The 18,688-nt window shown below is 51.6% G+C and overlaps 1 protein-coding gene across 3 annotated transcripts in view; it reads left to right on the forward strand.

The window, feature by feature from the left end:
- GRM4 (glutamate metabotropic receptor 4) overlaps positions 1-7,467 on the forward strand; it is a 32,862-nt gene extending 25,395 nt beyond the window's left edge. For all 3 annotated transcript variants that reach the window (XM_015885369.3, XM_015885370.3, XM_085527236.1), the window contains 3 exons: positions 215-1,150; positions 4,671-4,917; positions 6,543-7,467. In XM_015885369.3, coding sequence (XP_015740855.2) covers positions 215-1,150; positions 4,671-4,917; positions 6,543-6,592 — 1,233 coding nt within the window. In that variant the 3' untranslated portion in view covers positions 6,593-7,467. The remainder of the gene's footprint in view (positions 1-214; positions 1,151-4,670; positions 4,918-6,542) is intronic.
- The last annotated feature ends 11,221 nt before the right edge of the window (positions 7,468-18,688 follow it).

An 18,688-nucleotide genomic window follows, 5' to 3' on the forward strand; every position in this document is an offset into this window, starting at 1 on the left:
TCTTTACTCAGAAGGTGGTTTGACCCTGGCACAGGGTGAGCTGTGATTCCCTATCCCTGGAGATGGCTGAGGCAATGGATGGGGCAGACTGTTCTGTTGAGGGGCGATAAGCCCATAGCAGGGGTTGGGACTGGATGGGCTTTAAGGACCCTTCCAACCCAACCATTCTATGATGTGACATGATCAGTTGTCCTGATGCCATCTCGCCCCACAGGTGGAGAACATGCTGTGGCCAGGGGGTGGGAGCCAACTGCCCAGCTCCATCTGCAGCCTGCCCTGCAAGCCAGGTGAGAGAAAGAAGCTGGTGAAAGGCATCCCCTGCTGCTGGCACTGCGAGCGCTGCGATGGGTACCAGTACCAACTGGATGAGTTCCACTGCAAGCGGTGCCACTTCAACGAGCGGCCCAATGAGAACCACACCAGCTGCACCCCCATCCCCATTATCAAGTTGGAGTGGAGCTCCCCATGGGCTGTGGTTCCCGTCTTCATTGCCATCGTGGGCATCATCGCCACCCTCTTCGTGGTGGTCACCTTCGTGCGCTACAACGATACGCCCATCGTCAAGGCCTCGGGGAGGGAGCTCAGCTATGTCCTGCTGACGGGCATCTTCCTCTGCTACGCCACCACCTTCCTCATGATCGCCGAGCCTGATCTGAGCACCTGCTCCTTGCGACGCATCTTCCTTGGGCTCGGCATGAGCATCAGCTACGCTGCGCTGCTCACCAAAACCAACCGCATCTACCGCATCTTCGAGCAGGGCAAGAAGTCGGTGAGTGCCCCGCGGTTCATCAGCCCCGCTTCCCAGCTGGTCATCACCTTCAGCCTCATCTCGCTGCAGCTCGTGGGCGTCTGCATCTGGTTCATCGTGGACCCGTCCCACTCTGTCATTGACTACGAGGACCAGCGGACTACAAACCCCCACTTTGCCCGGGGCATCCTCAAATGTGACATTTCGGACCTCTCCCTCATCTGTTTGCTTGGGTACAGCATGCTTCTCATGGTCACCTGCACTGTGTATGCTATTAAGACCCGTGGGGTCCCAGAGACCTTTAACGAAGCCAAACCCATCGGGTTCACCATGTACACTACTTGCATTGTGTGGTTAGCCTTCATCCCTATATTTTTTGGGACGTCGCAGTCAGCAGAGAAGGTAAGGTGGTGGTGGACCTGTGGGCTGCCAGGAAGGGGCTGAGCAAGGAGGGATGCTTTCTCACGAACCATAGAATATGATGAGTTGGAAGGGACCCATCAGGATGTGGTTTTGTTGGCTTGGATATCATGGTAGCGATAGGAAGTGTTGATTTGAAGCCTCTTGCTCCACTGGGAGCCTTGTCTCATTACCCCTCCCCCCCTTTTTTCTGCACACTGTAGTCCCCCATTGCCCCTGTATGAACAATGCTGATGGGGACTGTCTGCTGCTGGGTGGGGAGGATGGGCCCATGGGGCAGCTGTGGACTGGGGGGCAGACCCAGACCCTGGTGTCATTAGCACCAAGGAAAAATAACCCTGAGCACTACCTGTCCTTCCTCCTGTGCCAAATCAGTGCTCTCTGAAATCCCCCAGAGCTGGGAGCAGCTGGAGGTGAGGGCAGGGAGGAGCAGAACCCTCAGCACTGCAGCGGGGCACACGGCACCTTGCGCCTTCTCGCTCCATTACCGCCTTGCTGCGATTTTAATTAACACCCATTTGTTTGGCAACAAGATGCTGACGGCAGATTCCTCAGCGTGGCTGCGAATCACACAAGCTGTGATGGGACGTGTGGCCCTGCTGGAGCTCTGAGTGCCTCTTTGCAGCACTGTGCATGGGGACAGGATGGGTGATGTGAGCACTGGGTCTGCTGCAACCCCCCTCCCCATCCACCTGCCTCCCTCCATGTGCTGGGGGCAGAGCGTGAGCTACCAGCCTGGATGAAACCCGTGCTCAAGTGAAAACAAAGGGAAAAAATCTCATGAATGAGGAAAAAAAATCCCCTTTGCTTGCCAGACAGAATGGGAATCGCGTTTGTGTTACACACCAGCAGCTCACGCCTGCCAGCCCTGCGACAAATAAACCTCGCTGCTGCTATTCCCTACAAATCCCTGGCATCAACATCCCCAGGGTGACTGCCACTTGGATTCCCCTTCTGGATCCATCACAATTAGGGTAATTATCCCGAGTGTGTCCCCATTGATGCTGAGCTGCTGAAGCAGTGCCTTTTGGAAGCACCTATTGCAGGAGGGCTGGGGTTGGCTTGCTTTTGCTGTGGCCTTTGCACGTGTCCTGGAGTGCTGGATCTGCTCAGAGCACCTGAGTCTGCACTCACACCTTAAGCTTTGCCTCAGCTAGAAAATCCCTTAGCAAGCCATCCCGCTCTGGCTAAAGGAGTGAAGGAGAATTAAAGGAAACAAATGGAGCCTCTCGCAGCATTTCCATTTTGATGAGATGGCAGGGGAGATACTAACAAGAAAGCAGGTTTTTTAAGAAATTATTGCAAAACAAAAGCTCCCTTAAAGCCGCCTTAATGTGCTCGGCATACTGTGGGTAATAAAGATGGAAATGATAATGATTGTAGATTATGCGCAAGGTTGCTCACCTCTTCACTGCAGCTTGTCATGGGATAATTTAGGGCTGCCGAAAGCTGGCTGTCAAGTAGCAATTCGACAATAGGCTGTGCCTCACTTCGGGGGCTTGTAATGTGCAGGGCTTCTCTGTTATTAGGCTGCTAACAAGCTGATTAGAGGCGGAAAAAGTGATGTTCCCAACTCCCCTTGGATGTGGCTTCTCTTTCTCAATGCCTGTCACTGCCGAGCTGTCCCAGGAGGGCTGGCAGTGTTTTGGCACTGGACGAGGATGTGCTGCTGTAGGTGCCTTTATGGAACATCCCTGGGGTATGGGGTGGCTGCAGGGAGAGGAGCAGCCAGAGGGATCAGGTTGGGTGCTGCTTGGAGCTGCTTGGTGCTGTTGGCCTCAGTGCTTCCACTTTGGTTTGTGGTTCAGGGGTCCAAAAGGTGTCATTGTGCAGCCTGCATGGTGGGGTGGAAGCTGGGGGTGTTGGTATGGGCATTGCCCCACAGCAATGCTGGAGTCTCATGGGGTGCCCTCAGATCCCCATGGGAAGGGCCACCCTCTCCTCTGGGTGGCTCTGCTGGAGTTTTTGGGATGCTGTGGGGCAACATCCCAGCGGTGCCCAGCCCATCCACCACAACCCCAACTGCGGATGAAAATCCCCATTTGCCTTTTATTTCCCTTTGCCTCGTGCCTACAACTTTGCATGGAGGTGGCATATTATTACAACAAGTCCCCCAAGCCTTTGCTCAAAAGAACCTCTTATCCCCACCGATCCCAGCGGATTACAGAAATAGCAAGAACAGAGGATCTAAAGAAAGAGACAATTTCCTGTGCTGATAAGGCAGCAGCTGAACAGTGGTGTCATTGTCTGGTGCTCTGTTTATCACATTTGCTTTCAGCAAGAGAAAGAGAGAGGGAGAAGATGAATAAGGAGTGTCCAGCAGTTTGCTTAGTGCTGCTGGGGAAGGGATAAGTGGGATTTTCCTTCCCCAGCACCCACTGCAAAGGCTGAGATTGACGCTGCTTGCACAGCTTGCTCGGCCTCTTGCAATGTGTGATTATTGCCAGATGATGCTGAACGTGGCCCATTGGTGCCTGGGGTTGGGGATCTGTGTTATTCAGGGCTGACAGGGTCCCTGGATGCTGCAGCATCTTGTCTCAGACAAAGGCTGGTTTCTCTGATCCAAGCAGTGAGGAATGGGATGCTGCTGAAGTGGGAAGCGTTGTGTCCTCTGCTATCACAGTGCACATCTCAAAGGGCTCAAAGGGGGCAGATCAGGTGTTCTTAAGAACACATGGGGGCCTGGTTTGGAACCCAACAGAGTGGGAACCAAAAGTGCAAGAGATGGTCGTGTCGTGGTGTGGCCAAAGGTTCTGCCATGCACTGAGGCAGCGTCTTGCTCCCGGGGCTCCAGAAGATGCCACCAGGAGCTGGGACACACCAGTGGGTGCCACTGGGTTCTGCCTGCAGGACCTCATGGAGCAGCAGCAGCAGAAGCCCCATGCACCACATAGCTCCGGGATAAAGTGCATCAAACCTCCTTGTTAGTGATCTGCAAAGCAGCTCCAGCATCTGTGCACAGCTGGAGTAAAACAAACTGTGCACAAAGCACACGAAGACCTGGAGCTCATCCCTGCTCAGCCAGGGGAGACCCCAGTGTGAGCCATGCAGCACAGGAGGGGATGCTGATGGGGATGGGTGAGAGGTGGGGATGGGAGGAGGGAAAGGATCCTTTTGCCTCTCATCGCTGCCTGCTTGAGATGCCCCTGGCTTGCGAGGAATCTGCCAAAGACTTTCCATAGAAAAATGGATTATTCTACAGTCAGATTAATGGGCTTTCATTTTGCAAAACATCTGTCACTGTTAGTCCTGGACAGTGAGCGTGAAATTAGTTTTGACTGCAGAAAGGCAACGTCGGTGTGTAATATGTGACTTACATGACAACGGCCCACGGACCAGCTGGGGAGTGGGGATTACCTGGAGGGAGGTGGTGGGGCTGTGGGGTGCCCCAGGCTTTGGGGATGGAGTGTCCTCACTGTGCCCATCACAGAGCCACCCATTGCCCTCCACATCTCAGCAAGCCGTGGTGGTCTGAGCTCATTCATCCCTTTGTGTCTTGCAGATGTACATCCAGACCACGACGCTCACCATCTCAGTGAGTTTGAGTGCCTCAGTGTCCCTGGGCATGCTCTACATGCCCAAGGTGTACATCATCCTCTTCCACCCGGAGCAGAACGTCCCCAAGCGCAAACGGAGCCTGAAGGCGGTGGTGACGGCAGCCACCATGTCCAACAAGTTCTCCCAGAAGGGAGGATTCCGTCCCAATGGAGAGGCCAAATCAGAGCTGTGTGAGAACCTGGAAACACAAGGTAATGTGGCTCGTGGTGGTGGGGCAGCTGGCAGGCTGTGCTGCGTGAGTGTGGGCAAGAGGAGTGCTCTGGTTACCTGCAATGGGAGAGCATCATCTTCTGCCCATTGGCAGGGCAGATTCCCTCTCCATTTGTTTATTCCCACTCTAGAAATGCAGTTTTTTATCACTGTAGCCGCACGGATAAGACAGGACTGGTTCTGCCCACTCCCTCCATCCCCTCCGCGAGCCCACGTGTGTTCTCCTATGGGAAATGCTGGTGGGTGGCTGGAATGGGAAATATGCTGCCACTGCTACGTGAGACAGCAGCTGGGGCTTGATGAAATGTGTGTGTTGCAATGAGCACCTAGGGAAGGATCCTAAAAGGATGGCTGTAGTCCCTAATAGGGGCTGATAGGAAGATGGGTGCCCCTATGGGGCCCAGATGAGGCTGAGGCTGCCCTGGGAACACAGTCACTGCTCTGCTGTGGGGAGAGGCCTGGGAAACCCTTAGAAAGGGATTCCAGCATCAGTGGGATGGAGACCAAACTGCTATTCCACAGATAGCCATGATTTCCTTTGTAATCCCCCTCTCGCTCCCTTTCCAGTCTGCGCTATTTCACACCCCTTGGCATCTCTGTACAAGCCATGTGTTCACATCTCCCCGTGCAATGGCTCTTCTTGGCTGTAGCCCTCTATGTAATGTTTCTCCATGGGCAGTTTCTCTGCTTAATCCACTCTTTCATCTACCATTGTGAGCTGTGGAAGGCGGCTATGTGGTCAGAGCCCCATTCTCCCCATGTTGCAAGTTGCTTTTGTCAGATGCTGTCACAGCTCCTTCTGGCCTGTGGTCCCACAGGGGTGAGGGTTCCCCTCCCATCCCCTTTTGTCTGTGGGGATCTGTGGGCTCACTGGGAGCAGACCAGGCTCCCCATGTCATCGCTATCTGTGGTGCTGTAGGAGCATCAGCACATCACCTCCCTCCAGCCAAGAGTATCTCATCCACAATCCGAACCCTCATCATTCCCATGTGCTCTTTGCTGTGCTGAACATCCTTCTCCCCGTGGGACTCGTCGCAGCAGCCTCCAAGGCTGAGACGTGCTGGGAGCAGGGAGCTGAGCTCCTGTCTGCTGTGTCTCCAGCTCCGATGTGTCGTGCATAGGGAATTGGGGAGCTGGGTGTGCAGCAGTGAGCTGCAAGCCTGCCACGACACTGCTGCTGGTGCAGGAGGCACCGAGGGGCTGTCAGTGCCAGGCAGGGGGGCTGTTCTTTGCTCTGTCACCAGCAGGTCACATATCCTTAAATAAACAACGGAATGAATAATTCACAGGGCTTTGATACGGGCAGATTGGCTATGAAAACACTGCGGCTAACAAATAGCTCTGTCAGCTCTAATTTCTTATGGCCTATCTAATTGTTATCAGGGAATACCAGTAGAAAATCTGCAGTGAGGTTCATTTGTCAGCGAGGCACCGAGACAGAGGGAGAGCATAGAAGGAGGAGAGTGGGCATGGATGTGTCCTGTGTGGATGGATGTGACCCTTAGAGCCACAACATCACAGTTCTGCACCCCTCCAGGGATGCTGACCCCACAGTTTGGGCAGATGCCATCACTGCTGCCCAGCTCACCACTGCTTTTCTTTCCAGCACTGTCCACCAAGCAGACCTACGTCAGCTACAGCAACCATGCAATTTAACTGCAGCGATCTCAACCGCCTGGCACAGAGGGAGGCTGCAGGGGGAGCCAACCCCAGCGCTTACAGCAGAGCCCAGCGGGGAGCAGGACAGGGAGGTGACAGCAGGGTCCTGCTCCGGGCCGGGCCGGGGGCTGAGCTCCCATTGGAAGATGATCAACAGCAGCAAAAAATCAAATCAAGAAACAATCAAACTAAAGCACCGAGCACCGTGAGGACGCTTCCAGCCCCATGGAGGAGCAATGGGGCGGAGGGGATGGAGCACGGGGAAGAGGGGACGGACTGCGGCGAATCTTTGGGTTTATTTTCCTGTATCTTAGCAAAAAAGAAAACCAACAAACCAACAAACCCACCATTTTCCCTGTTCTGGAATCGTGAGGTTGTTTGTGGTTGTGCAGAACCTTCTGTTTCCTTTCTCTTTTTGGTTTTTAACCCAATCCTCCCCTTTTCTTTTGGTCCCATCTTCCTCCTCCCCCCCCCCCCTCCACTCTCCCGTCTCCAACCAAATTCTCTGTGTTGCAAAAAGGAAAAAGAAATAAAAAAATCTATAAAAATTTAAAAAATAATAATATATATATACATATATATTAAAAAAAAAAACACATTAAAAATAACTGGAGAACGAAATAAAAATAAAGTGAAACCCAGACTGTGTTCAAAGTGCTGATTTCTATAGGTGGTTTCTTAATGTACGTGATGACCGTATGGATTGAAATCTGTCTGCTTTATGTACCGACCAGTCAAACCAACACACACACACACACATGGAATTACAAAGTTCAGTGCCTGGATGTTTATGAACTATTCAATGACTGTGTAGAGCATGATCATTTTTATACGAGGAGATTTCTAATAAAAGACCATGGTTTTGCACTCGGCGTTTGCTGCCTCTTGGTGACTGTTTGCTGAGGGGCTCTGGGTGGGGGGAAGGTTTGGGATGGGGCTCAGCATCCTTTCTCTGCGGGTGGACCCATGTATCGGGATGGGGCAGGGATAGGAGGTGGCTCAGCATCACGTCAGGACAGGTGCTCATGGCTTGGGGTGGAATGTAGGGCAGAAAGGGATAAGCTCTCCTTGTTTGCCCTTCCCCAGGGATGGTGCTGGGTGTGCAAAGTTATTTCCCATCTTTTTTCCCCTCTTCACAGGTGAGATCAGCTCCACCCCCATCAGGACCCAGCTGGGTTAATTAGGTTGGCTCTGCCTCACTGCAGCCCTGTCTTGCGTGGAGGATGTGGCCCCAGTGCCAGCTTTAGGAGCAGCTTATTGCACCAGACACATGGTGTCCAGCTTTGGGGGGGGGTCTTGGGGTTGTTGCTTCTTGTGCCTCTGTCTGTCTGCTTTGGGAAGGTGCTTGGAAAGGCAAGGTAAAGGGTGGCTGCTCCAAGCTCCTCTTCATTGCTGAGAGCAGATGGGAAGTGGGGAAAGGAGGCATGGGCAGGTGCTGCTGCCCCAAAGAGCTGCCTCCAGCTTTGGGGCAGCCCGTTGCTTTGGGTGCAGCCTGCTGGAGCTCCCCATCCTCAGAGGCAGATTGCTGAGGTGTCCTCCCATCCCTTCAGCTGTGTTCCTCCCAGATGAAGTTATCCCATTGTTTTGGATGTTTCTAGACCCAACTGCAGCCCTATGTCCCGCTCCTGTGCCTGCATGCCCCAGGGGAGGTCTCAGTGCTGCTCTGAGTGCTGCAGGGACTGTCAGCTGTCAGCATGCGCTGCTCCCTGCCAGTGTGGGGAGGGCAGAGCATGGCTGGAAGGCAGGAGGTAGGGGAGAAAAAAGGGATATAATGAAAAGCCTGGAACTTTGATAAGATCACACTTGTCAAAAGAGCTCCTCAGGAGGAAAAATTGCTCCGCTCCTGCTACATCCATCACTGTCTGATCGGATGCGAAATGCTGCCTGGTTCAGAGGGCTCCCAGAAAACCCGAGTTGATGTTTCTGGCGCTGTTTCTAGCTCCGAGTTACCAATCTGCTGGTTTTACAAGCAGCTTTCCACCCCAAACTCTGCATGACAGTGATGGGGATGGCCAATCTCGCCTTAATTACAGCATCCCGTCGCTCCTGTGAGGGATGCTCTCCTCATATGGGGGATGCTCTGAGTCCACTGGAGGAGCTGTGGATGGAGGACGCCTGCTGGCACCCAGCAGATCCCCCTGTTTGGTCACTGAAGATCCAAGGAGGCTCATGGCAGCTGCTGTATCAGAAAGGGATGTGAGCTGTGCCAAGGGCTGGAGGGATGGTGGGCTCTGGGCTCCAAGGGCTGATCCCAAAGTGGCGCTTCTGATGCTTGAGCACTCGGCCCATTTTGGAATGTAGTTCCAAGCAGATTCATGTCCCCCTCTTGCTCCAGGCCCTGTTTGAACACAACAGCTACCCTGATTTCTTGATGGATCTGGTGGAGTGTTAAATCAAAAGAGTCCTCATGTGGGCACTTATTTTGGTGTAAGTGTGCTTTGCCGCGATTCAATCTTACTCCTCACAGACTTGCAGCCTAAATGATGTAAAGACGCTCTTAAAACAGACATGCAAAATATTTGCACAAATCCAACCTCGCCGGTCTTGGAAGGGAATTTTAATTGGCCCCATTTTTATCAGCTCAAAACCTACCCTTGCTGGCACCATCCCTGCACGCTGTTAAATAGACCTGCATCCCTCCCAGCGCTGGCTGCCAGTCGGTGGCGGATGCAGTGACCTCCGAACACGGCTGGTTAATTTTGTATGGCATTTCATGATACAGCGCCGCTTAATTCTAGACGCTTATTTGATTATGAAAGCTAATTAAAAGGGAGCAGTCTATAAGCCATTGAGATGGATATAGAGCGCTGCAGGTCTGGGCTGCGGTGCTGCTATCTGCAGAGGCTGCTGGGGCATTTCAGGAGCTAGCTGGCATCAATTATGATCTGATTTCGGTTTTGCTTAACATATTGGAAGACAAGATAGATACTGAGTGTTCTGGTGGGGGGAATTCCTGGGTTTTGGCACTTTCTGTATGTATTTTTGGTCCCTGTGCTGAAATCTGTGCTGCTGTTCTACTTGCCTCTTTCGCAGCTTAAAAGCATTGCTCTGATTTTCCCTTTATTCCTATGAAGGACCGTTGAATTTAAATAGCTCTAATTGCTCAAGTTCCCCCCAGGGTTGGCCTGCATGTTTCTTCACTTCTAATGGAAGCTGAGAAATGGGGGAGGAGCCCACGGCAGCGCTGCCCCCCTGCTCATATCTCATATCTCACCTCCTCCTCTGAGCTCCCCCTCGATGCTTTTGGGGTCCCACTGCCCCTCTTGTTGTGTGTCAGGTCCTGGGATGTGTGTGAGCTTCACCCCAACCCGTGTGTGAGGCAGCAGCGTGGAGCCCATCATTAACTCTGTTCTGCGAGAGGCAAATTACAGACTTCAGTGACACAATTAGGCCAACTCTATGGGAGATGGAAAAACAAAATCATTTCTCTGTAGATTTCTCAGCCTCGTCTCTCGGTTGCCCACCAGCTGGGGCTGGAACCCTCCTATCAAAGCTGTGGCAGAACTCAAAGCAAATCCAGAAGAAGCAGATGGATTGGGAAGGTGGAGGACACAACACCAGTGGTGCATCCCTTGCTCCAGGACTGGTCTCCATCCATCTTCTCTCCCCCTTGGAGAGATGCACAGTCCCAGCTGGAGCTCTAAGCTTGGAGCACTGGGCACCACTGGGAGCTTTGAAGGCACAAGAGGAGACTTTGTGCACATCTTTCCTTGGCTGTGGGAAGGCAGGGAGGAGAGCTGTGGTGAACACAACAGTGATACTGAGGGGATGGGCAATGCCTTGGAACCATTGGCAGATGGAAGACACGCAGTGCTGGGGGCCATGGGACCCCAAAGGGAGGTGGGAGCAGCCCAGTGCCAACTGCTTGGGTTGCCCTCAGCACAGCACCCATGGCCATGCAGGGAGCTGTGCCTGTGGGGCTGGCCCAGCAGCCATGTTCTCTGTATGGCCAAGAGAGTCAATGGCAGATTGTGTTGAAATCTCACTTTAGCGGCAAAAGCTGCAATTAGCATTTAATGAAGCTTCTTGCTTTTATTTTTAGGTAACCTCCGATTCCCTGACTGTGTAATTTAGTCCTCCATTGCTTGGAGATAATTAAAGTATGTCACTATAATTTGCTTTTTTTAAAAGCCTGTAATTATGTTTTTATTGAGAGTAAAAAAGGAGAGGGGGAGGGGGAGATGAAAACAATGTCGGAGGAGGAGAAGGCTTTGGATGGGCAGAGGGGATTTAATCTGGCTTCAAGCCTTAGGAGGACTTTTTAGGGTGCAGGGTAGATCAGGCAAAGAGAGAGACCTCCTGCATGAGCACGGCTAACAGCATGTGTGTAATGGCAAGATGTCTCAGGTGGAGATATGAGAGTTTTGCAGGACCTCAGCGTTCATGCATTATGTTCATCAGCACCATAACCACAGCATGTGCAAGGGCTGTGTGTGCAGGACCAGCTGCCTGGTCCTTGCTGCCATTCCCCTTGCAGCACCCCTTGGTTCTGCGCTCCGGGGCAGTGCTGTGCAGGACGTGCCCAGCCTGGAGCAGGGCAGAGCAGCTGAGGTCTCACCCTCGCAGCCTCCCACCTTCAAGACAGCCCTGCCAAGCCCAGCAAACATCTGCACACTCTGGGTGCGTGCCCACCAATTGCAGGCATCTGGTGACAGCAATGCTTTGCTGAGTGCTGACTATATCTAGGGACAGCTGGGTTTGGATTCGAGGTTTTCCCACTCCCATCTTCCCAAGCCGATTCCTCCCAGCCTCACTAGAACTTCCCCAGCTCCATCCATGACCTGGGAGGTGCAATTGAGAGTCTGCTTCTGCACAATGCAGGGTGGTGTGGCTCATGCATAGGTAGGTCCTGCACAATGACCTATGAACAAAGAGGAATTAAGTCAATCTTTCCATGCCTGCAGGGACTGCACAGGCCTTGTTAGATGCTCCTTGTGTTGTGACAACACAGATGCTGTGTTGGCATCTGTAGCTGCTGCTGCTGGATGTCAAACATCCTATGTTCATTGTATGGGAACTGCTGAATCCCAGCCTGAACCTCTGATTGCACAGGTGAAGGTAATTCAGCTGTGATATTGGAAGAGGTAGAGCCCAGCTGCACCTTTCTTAGAGCCCATTTAAGGGCTGCCTCCCACTAAGGAAGGATCTCCTTTGGAGACTGATCCTTGTGGAGGCTTTGGGTGAGCCCAGGAGAAGGGTAAGCTCCATCCATTCTTCTCACAGCCTGCAAAGTGGCAGGTAGAGGGGGGTGGAATATGGTGGGGAAAAAAAACAACAGGCTAATTGATTGGCCTGTGGCCATTTCACAGCCAGAGAGAGATGGGATGAGTGGGATTGCTGGCTTTTTCTTTTTGTTGAGTTATTCTTGCTCAGATGTTTGAGCACTAAGAGGTTACGTTTGGTTTAGAATATATTTAATTCATTAAAACGTTGATCTTCTCTGCTGCGGAGTTCAGATCTGATCCCAGGCTTTACTCCTTATCTAAATGCAAAGGTTTCCTGCCAAATATACAAAGCAGCAAAGCCTTGGTGCTTAGGAAAAATGACATAATGAAGAGAGAATGGTGCAGGACTGCATTCCAGTGCAGGGACCCACTGCTATTTCAAGCAATATCAGCACCAGTGTGTGCTCAGCTTCCTTCCTGCCCATGCTGTGCTGAAGTTTTTAGGATGTCTTGCCCATTCCCATCATTTGACGTGTCTTGGTTCTGCAAGCAGCAGCCCGAGGCCCTGCAGCCAGCTCAGGTGTGAGGTGCTGGGATGCTGTGAAATGTGCTGTGGTCCTTTGGAACCATCTGCTCCTCGGGGATGTGGGCTCATGGGATGCTCTCTGATGGAGCAGCACCAGCTCAGGGATTTGTGCTATTCTCTGCCCTCACAATGTGCACTCGCTGCTCTCCAGGGGTCTGAATGGAGCACAGTGATTGCAATCTACCCCTCCTCACTGTGCAGAAATCCCACTCCCAAGCCTGGTGTCTCACCACCTTCCTCACAGAGCCTTTGTTATCTGCTGGGGATAACAAAGGGAAGGAACAGCACTTAAAACCCAATAAAACCCACACACCATCATCAGCTTTTGTACTGGTTGCTATGGGAACCCCCATACATGCACCGGAAACGCTGGAGTATGCAGATGAGCTTCTTAATTAGTTCTTCTCAGTCTTTCATGCTCCTGGTGCAGCAATTTGATCATTAGATGAACATGCCTCTTAATTATCCCTGGCTTAACCAAACATGAGCCAGGGTGACCTTTGGGGAGTGCAGGGAGCCTTAGGAGCAGTGGGAGGGGTGAGATGGAGCTGGGTTCTTCTCCAGCAGCTTTTGGGATGGGGGGGCTGTGCTGCTCCCCCCACTGATCCCAGAGTCAGGTTGTTTGGGGCTCAGCACTGTGCCAGGGGCTGAATTCGGTGGCAAACATGAGGAAAAGGTCTGAGCTCCTTCCCATCTTCTGGGGCAGTGATGAGAAAGGCTGGCTGGGATACCCCAAGCCCTGAGCCCCTCTGGGCAATGGGGGGGGCTGCAGCTTTATCCTGGCACTGCTGGTTCCCAGGGGTTGGGGCTGAACTTGTTGCCTCCAGCTCTGCGTGCCAGTTCTGCTGAGCCAGATGCCAGCCGTGTGTGCATGCGTGAGCTCTGGCTGTAAATGCTATGAGTTTTTCACCAAACAAGCTTCATTAATCGTCTAATAACCGGATTAATTAAGGACACTGAAAGTAAACAGCAAGAGTGTAATTTGCCTCTGATTGCCATGTAATTGCAGGAGCATGGTCCTATTTGCATATGCAGAAAGTGGTGTTGACAGAGGCGTTGGGACCAAGAATAACAATTTACGGAGAGCATCCACGTCCTTCTGGTGTCCAGACCCCTTTACCCATCCCCTTCATTGCTTTCATTGCATTCCTCTCCTTCCCAGCTGGCCATCTCTCCTGCTGCTGCTGGAGTTTTTCAAGCTATTTGTATTGATGCTCCAAGCAGATCCACTTGGGTACATTCTCCTGTGTCCTGCAAGGTGGTGGAGCAGCAGAGAGGAAACCTCTTGGGGGTCTTCTGCTGATGATTAAGGCAGCCAGGTCAGTCACTTTTTGATGTCCTTGCTTGGGACTCTGTATTATTATGGCTGTGTTTGGAAGAATTTGCCCTTGCAAGACCCATAGAGCTTCCAGGCCTCCACGAGGAGACAGGGAAACAGAGAGAAAGAAGCAAAATGGGGGCACATGGTGAGGAAAGCAGATTATGTGTGGACTGGAAGCAGAGCCAGGGACTGAATAGCAGAGTCTGAGTCCCGCAGCATCTCTGCCTCTCACGTCCTCCACCCCTCATCAGCTGGTCTTCTTTTTTTTTCCGGCACTTCTCTCTTTCCCTGTGAATGCAGACATCTGGATGGTGACTAATCTTCCAATTCTCTGCCTCCCATTAGCCTCGGGTGAGTTTTCTTCTTGTCTTTGACCTTGTCAAAGCTGGATCTGGGCTGCTTGAGGAATGGCAGCACGTGGTGCTTTGCAGAGATGCCTGCACGCGTCCACCACGCATGTAGGCATGTACCCAAAGGGAGAAACTCAGAAGACACATCCCAGCTCAGAGAACCCCCAGGGTGACACAGCTTGGTGGAGACCCACGCAGGGCTGTGACCCACAGCTGCCACGATTTCTGGTGTTCCCATTTCTTTTTGCTCAAGGCGGATGCGGCATCTCTGCTCCCCAGGTATTTCAGAGCGCTCTTTTGTGCGTTGATGGGCTTGGACCACATCCGTGTGCATTGTTTGCTTGAGAAAGGCACCTGCTGCTCACTTGTGTGCTTCAACACGCGATGAGGATAAGAGGCAGCAAATCGGAGCCTTCGGAGCCATTGTTTTAGAAGAGGCTTGCTGGCAAAATGGATGGGGGCGAGTTTGCCAGCAGAACGCTGCCGACAAATAACTGTAAATGCAAATGGGGACCTGGGACCCCCCTGCCTGCCCGCGGGCATCTTTCCCATCAGCTGTTTGTTTCCTTGCAGCATCCGAAGGTTTTGGGCCAGTTTCCCACAGCTCTGAGTGCCGTACCTGTCCCCAGCAGCTGCCAAGCTCCATTCATCACAAGGCAGCGTTTTGTTTTCCTCTTCTGGAAACTCGAAGCATTTAGAAAGGAATCAGGTTTTCCCTTGAAATTCAGTGGGGAGAGAGGTGGAAGGAAGGCAGCCTTCTGTTTGTTTTGCACAGCCTTTCTGTAAGCTGCTATAAACAACCTGTCATCATATCTCCAGCGAGGCAGTTGAACAGGCTCCCCAGGTGTCTGTGCTTGGTTCCTCGCCATGCGAGGTCTCGTTAAAGGTGCTGTTTGTTCGCGGTTCGGCACGGACTCCCTTCGAGCTTGAAGAGCAAGACGGGGAAATAGCAGCAATTTTGATTAGGGCATTATTGTGAACTTCTGCAATCTCTGTTTCCTGCGGTGCACGAGGAGCTGCTCCTCCAAGAGCAGCTGGAGGCTGCACCTTGCAAACGCCCTGCGGTGAAAGCTTCAAAGCAAGGAGCGAAGGAGGCAATGAGCACCTCCTGAATGCGAGGGAATCCTAAGGGGCTGTGGGTGTTGGCACCCGCTGTGCCTTTGAGACCTGTCCCATTGTCAGCCTGCTTTCTTCAGGGAGGGAGGCCGAGGTGAGGGCCCTGCCATGGCCCACGTTGAGCTGCTTTTGAACGCTGACAGCCCTTCCTGAAGCAATGTGGGGCTCCTTCTGGAGTGGAAGTATCACTGCCTCTGTTCAGTGCAAGTCAATGCTTCTCATCCTTTGCTCCCTCTGCCCCTCCTGGAGGGGAAGTACCTGGTTGATCTCTCGAAACTCAGGAGCATGAATCCACCATTGAGGTGTAAAGATCTGAAGGTAGCATCCTTCCTCCCCGCCCCTTTCTTTCCTGCTGTGCTGCAGCAGATGTGAGTGGTCTGCAGGAATTCGCCTTGGTGAGCCCAGAAGGTTGTGCTTGCAGGCTCATACAGATCTTGACTTGAGCGATCTTTGGCTTTGAGGATACTGAGATCCTAATTCAATATCTGCATGCCCTTGGCGTGTGCAATTAATCTTTCCCTGATCTCACTCTTGAGTTCCCTCCCTTTCCTAGTGGGCTCTGCATTCTGGTGCCATCTGCCTTTCAAGGCTGATGAGGAAGCTGCCTCCGGTCTGACTGTCAGTGCTGCTTCACTTCTATTACATCTCAGATGCCTCGTGTTGGTTTAGTTTTTGGAGGGGGGTGGGGGAAGGAACCCTCTTTTGTGATGCTTTTTTTCCTCCCTCTTCTCTGTAATTAGATGTAGCAGTGATCAAAATGTGTTGCATTGCACTGCAAACTTCTCCAGGCAGATGTTTCATGACCGGAGGAGAGATGACTTCATCATCTCATCTTCATCCACTGCATTAGGGGGAAAAAAAAAGAAGAAAAAAAGAAAAAGGAGAGCGATGGATTTCCTGTTGTGTGAATACGGCTCTTCAGGCTTCAGGGGAGGGATGCACACAAAAGGAAGCAGGAATGGGTAAGGGAGGGAGTGCAGCCTGTTTTATGGCAGGGCTTGCAGCACGATGCAGGCTGGCACCTCTGCATTCTGACCTTATCATACTGACAATATGGGAATACTGACATCAACTACCACCAGCCCTGAAGCAGAGATGCAGGTTTGGCTGGGGGGTGTGCAGGGATAATACATCCATCTCCAGCACTGGGGATGCTGAGCACAATTCCTCAAGCACAGCTCAATAAGTGAGCCATCAAAAGTAAAAATGACAGCAATTCTGCAGTCAATATCATGTGGCTGCAGGTTAAATAAATAATATTTGAATGATAATCATTCCAAATGACACTATTTCATCCACCACAAACATGTGGTTAAGCTCTCATTAGTGGAGACTACAAGCTTTGCAGGAAGCACGGAGCCTTTGAAAGCGAGTCTTTGGATTGTGCTGCTATAGAAATTCCTGGACTGCTCTTGTGAGTGTTTAATAATGCCTGGGACGACTGGAAAGGCCAAAACCCTGAAATAGAGCTTTATATTTATTTAATATTTATCTATTTTGAGTTCTGCCTTTTTTTTAGGTTCTTGGTTCTAAAACTTGCTTGTATTTAATGGTCTGTATTATGGCCCTCGGTCTTGGCAGGCGAATCCACATGGCATTTATTTTCAAGGGCTTTTTCTATCTACACATGAATGTATAAAGATCACTTCAGCAGCAGATGTTGTAGTTTATACAGACTTCAGGCTTTCCCATAATGCTGCTTTTCCCATCCTACTACCTTTCTCCATTGCCATTTTTAAGCCCTTCTGGAGCTGTCCTGGATCAAGGCTGCCTGTGCCCACCACGCAGGATGTTTTGTTCCCCAGTTTGGGAAACTGGTGAGCTCAGCACCTCATCAGACCAGGCTGATTTTCAGTCTTGGCTGTAATATTGATCCTCGCTTAACATAGTAATGAGAATCTGCTTCCCCAATCAGTGAAGGAAAACTCTTGTTTTCCAGCTGCTTGGAGGAAATGAGCTTCATCACACAGTGCAGGATGTGGGGTGGTATGGACGTGGGTGATGCTGGTATGGCTTCGCTTTGGTGGTGGTCTTGGTGTGGACAGGAGTGCAGTGCCCCATCCCTGGAGGTCCCCAAGGCCACGAATGGGGCCCTGGGTATCCTGAGCTGGTGGGGGGCATTAAGCCTGCAACTGGGTTTGATGCTTGATGATCTTTAAGGCCCCTTCCAACTGAAGCCATGCTATGTTTTTTAAGATATCCTCATGCTGTATGGCACCCCTTGTCCTTCTCTCGTACGTCCTTGTGTTTGGTGAACCTCTGCCTTGTGCATCCCAAAGCCAAGAGTGGGGTTGAACCCCATCATCCACATCACCATCCTTTCAACCCTCCTGGGCCAGGTGATGACATCTGAGCCCCATATAGTCATGGAGATGGGGGGGTTTCTCTAAGACAGCTCCTTGAGGCCTACCATCTTTCTCATTGAACGAGTTATTGGGGGGGAAGCCTTATTTCCTCTCAACCTGTGGGTAGATCCAGCTGCAATATGGGTGAGCAGAGCTGCTCCATCCACGCTGCCCAATCTCAGCTCCCCTCTTGGCTCTCCCCATGCCCAGCACATTGCCGGACCGTCTGGCTGACGGCAAATTGTTTTTTGATGGCTGACTCGGTATAACTGAACTCAATTTGCCTTTCAAAAGCAGCTAATAGTCGCATTAAAAAATCCATTTTCACTTGTGATTGAATTTGACGGCGGCTCAATCAATAAGCGAATGGAGTGTTTCACACGCTGTACCGAGCAGGCGTTACCACAGTAACGGTGTAAAGTGAGCACAGCCCAACAAATCCCCCCTTCAAGAAAGAAATATTGGTTCCATCACCCCACAAGGGGTTGCTCTGGGTGGGCAGCATGGCTGCCAGGGGATTCTCCTGTTCCTGGAGGTGGTGATGGTGTAAAAACCTGTTTTTCTCTCTTTCTCATTCTTTCTCTCTTTCTTCCCCATAATGAAGAGGGAAGAGTGTTTTTGTCTCTACTTGGAGCTGATCAACCTGATGGTGAGTGGTCATGGCCTCATGATGGGATGGCAGTGGGGTGGTGAGGTGACCATAGAATCATGGATTAGTGCGAGTTGGAAGGGACCTCTAAAGGCCATCAGGTCCTTTATGGGACACAGGGACACCCACAGCTCCATCAGTGCTCAGAGCCCCATCCAGCCTGACTTGGTGCATCTCCAGGGATCACCATCACATCTCTGATGGCAGCTTTGCACACTCTTGGGGTTGGAATGTGCCCATTTCTGCACCTTTTTTTTCCCCCTTTTCTCCCCACTCAACATGGCTTGGATGGGAGGAGAGCAGCCATGGGTAGGGACAGAGCTGGCTCCAAGCTTTCTGGAGAATGTGGGTTTTCCATGAGAGGAGATACATATGTGAGTATGTTGCACAGGTACATTAAAATAAGGCTCGTTAACATGTGATGAAAAATGAACCTGGCCCTTTGATTCGTGACATTCAGAATGTTTCCTTTCAGCCATTGTGTGCTTTACCCCTGTTGTAGTGTAAGATGAAAATGAAATGACTCAGCCAGGAGTTTCTCAGTTCTTCATCTTTTATTTT

Source organism: Coturnix japonica, chromosome 38 (assembly GCF_054131305.1).
Source record: "Coturnix japonica strain WE chromosome 38, WE-NBRP24, whole genome shotgun sequence".
NCBI classification, from domain to species: Eukaryota; Metazoa; Chordata; class Aves; order Galliformes; family Phasianidae; genus Coturnix; species Coturnix japonica.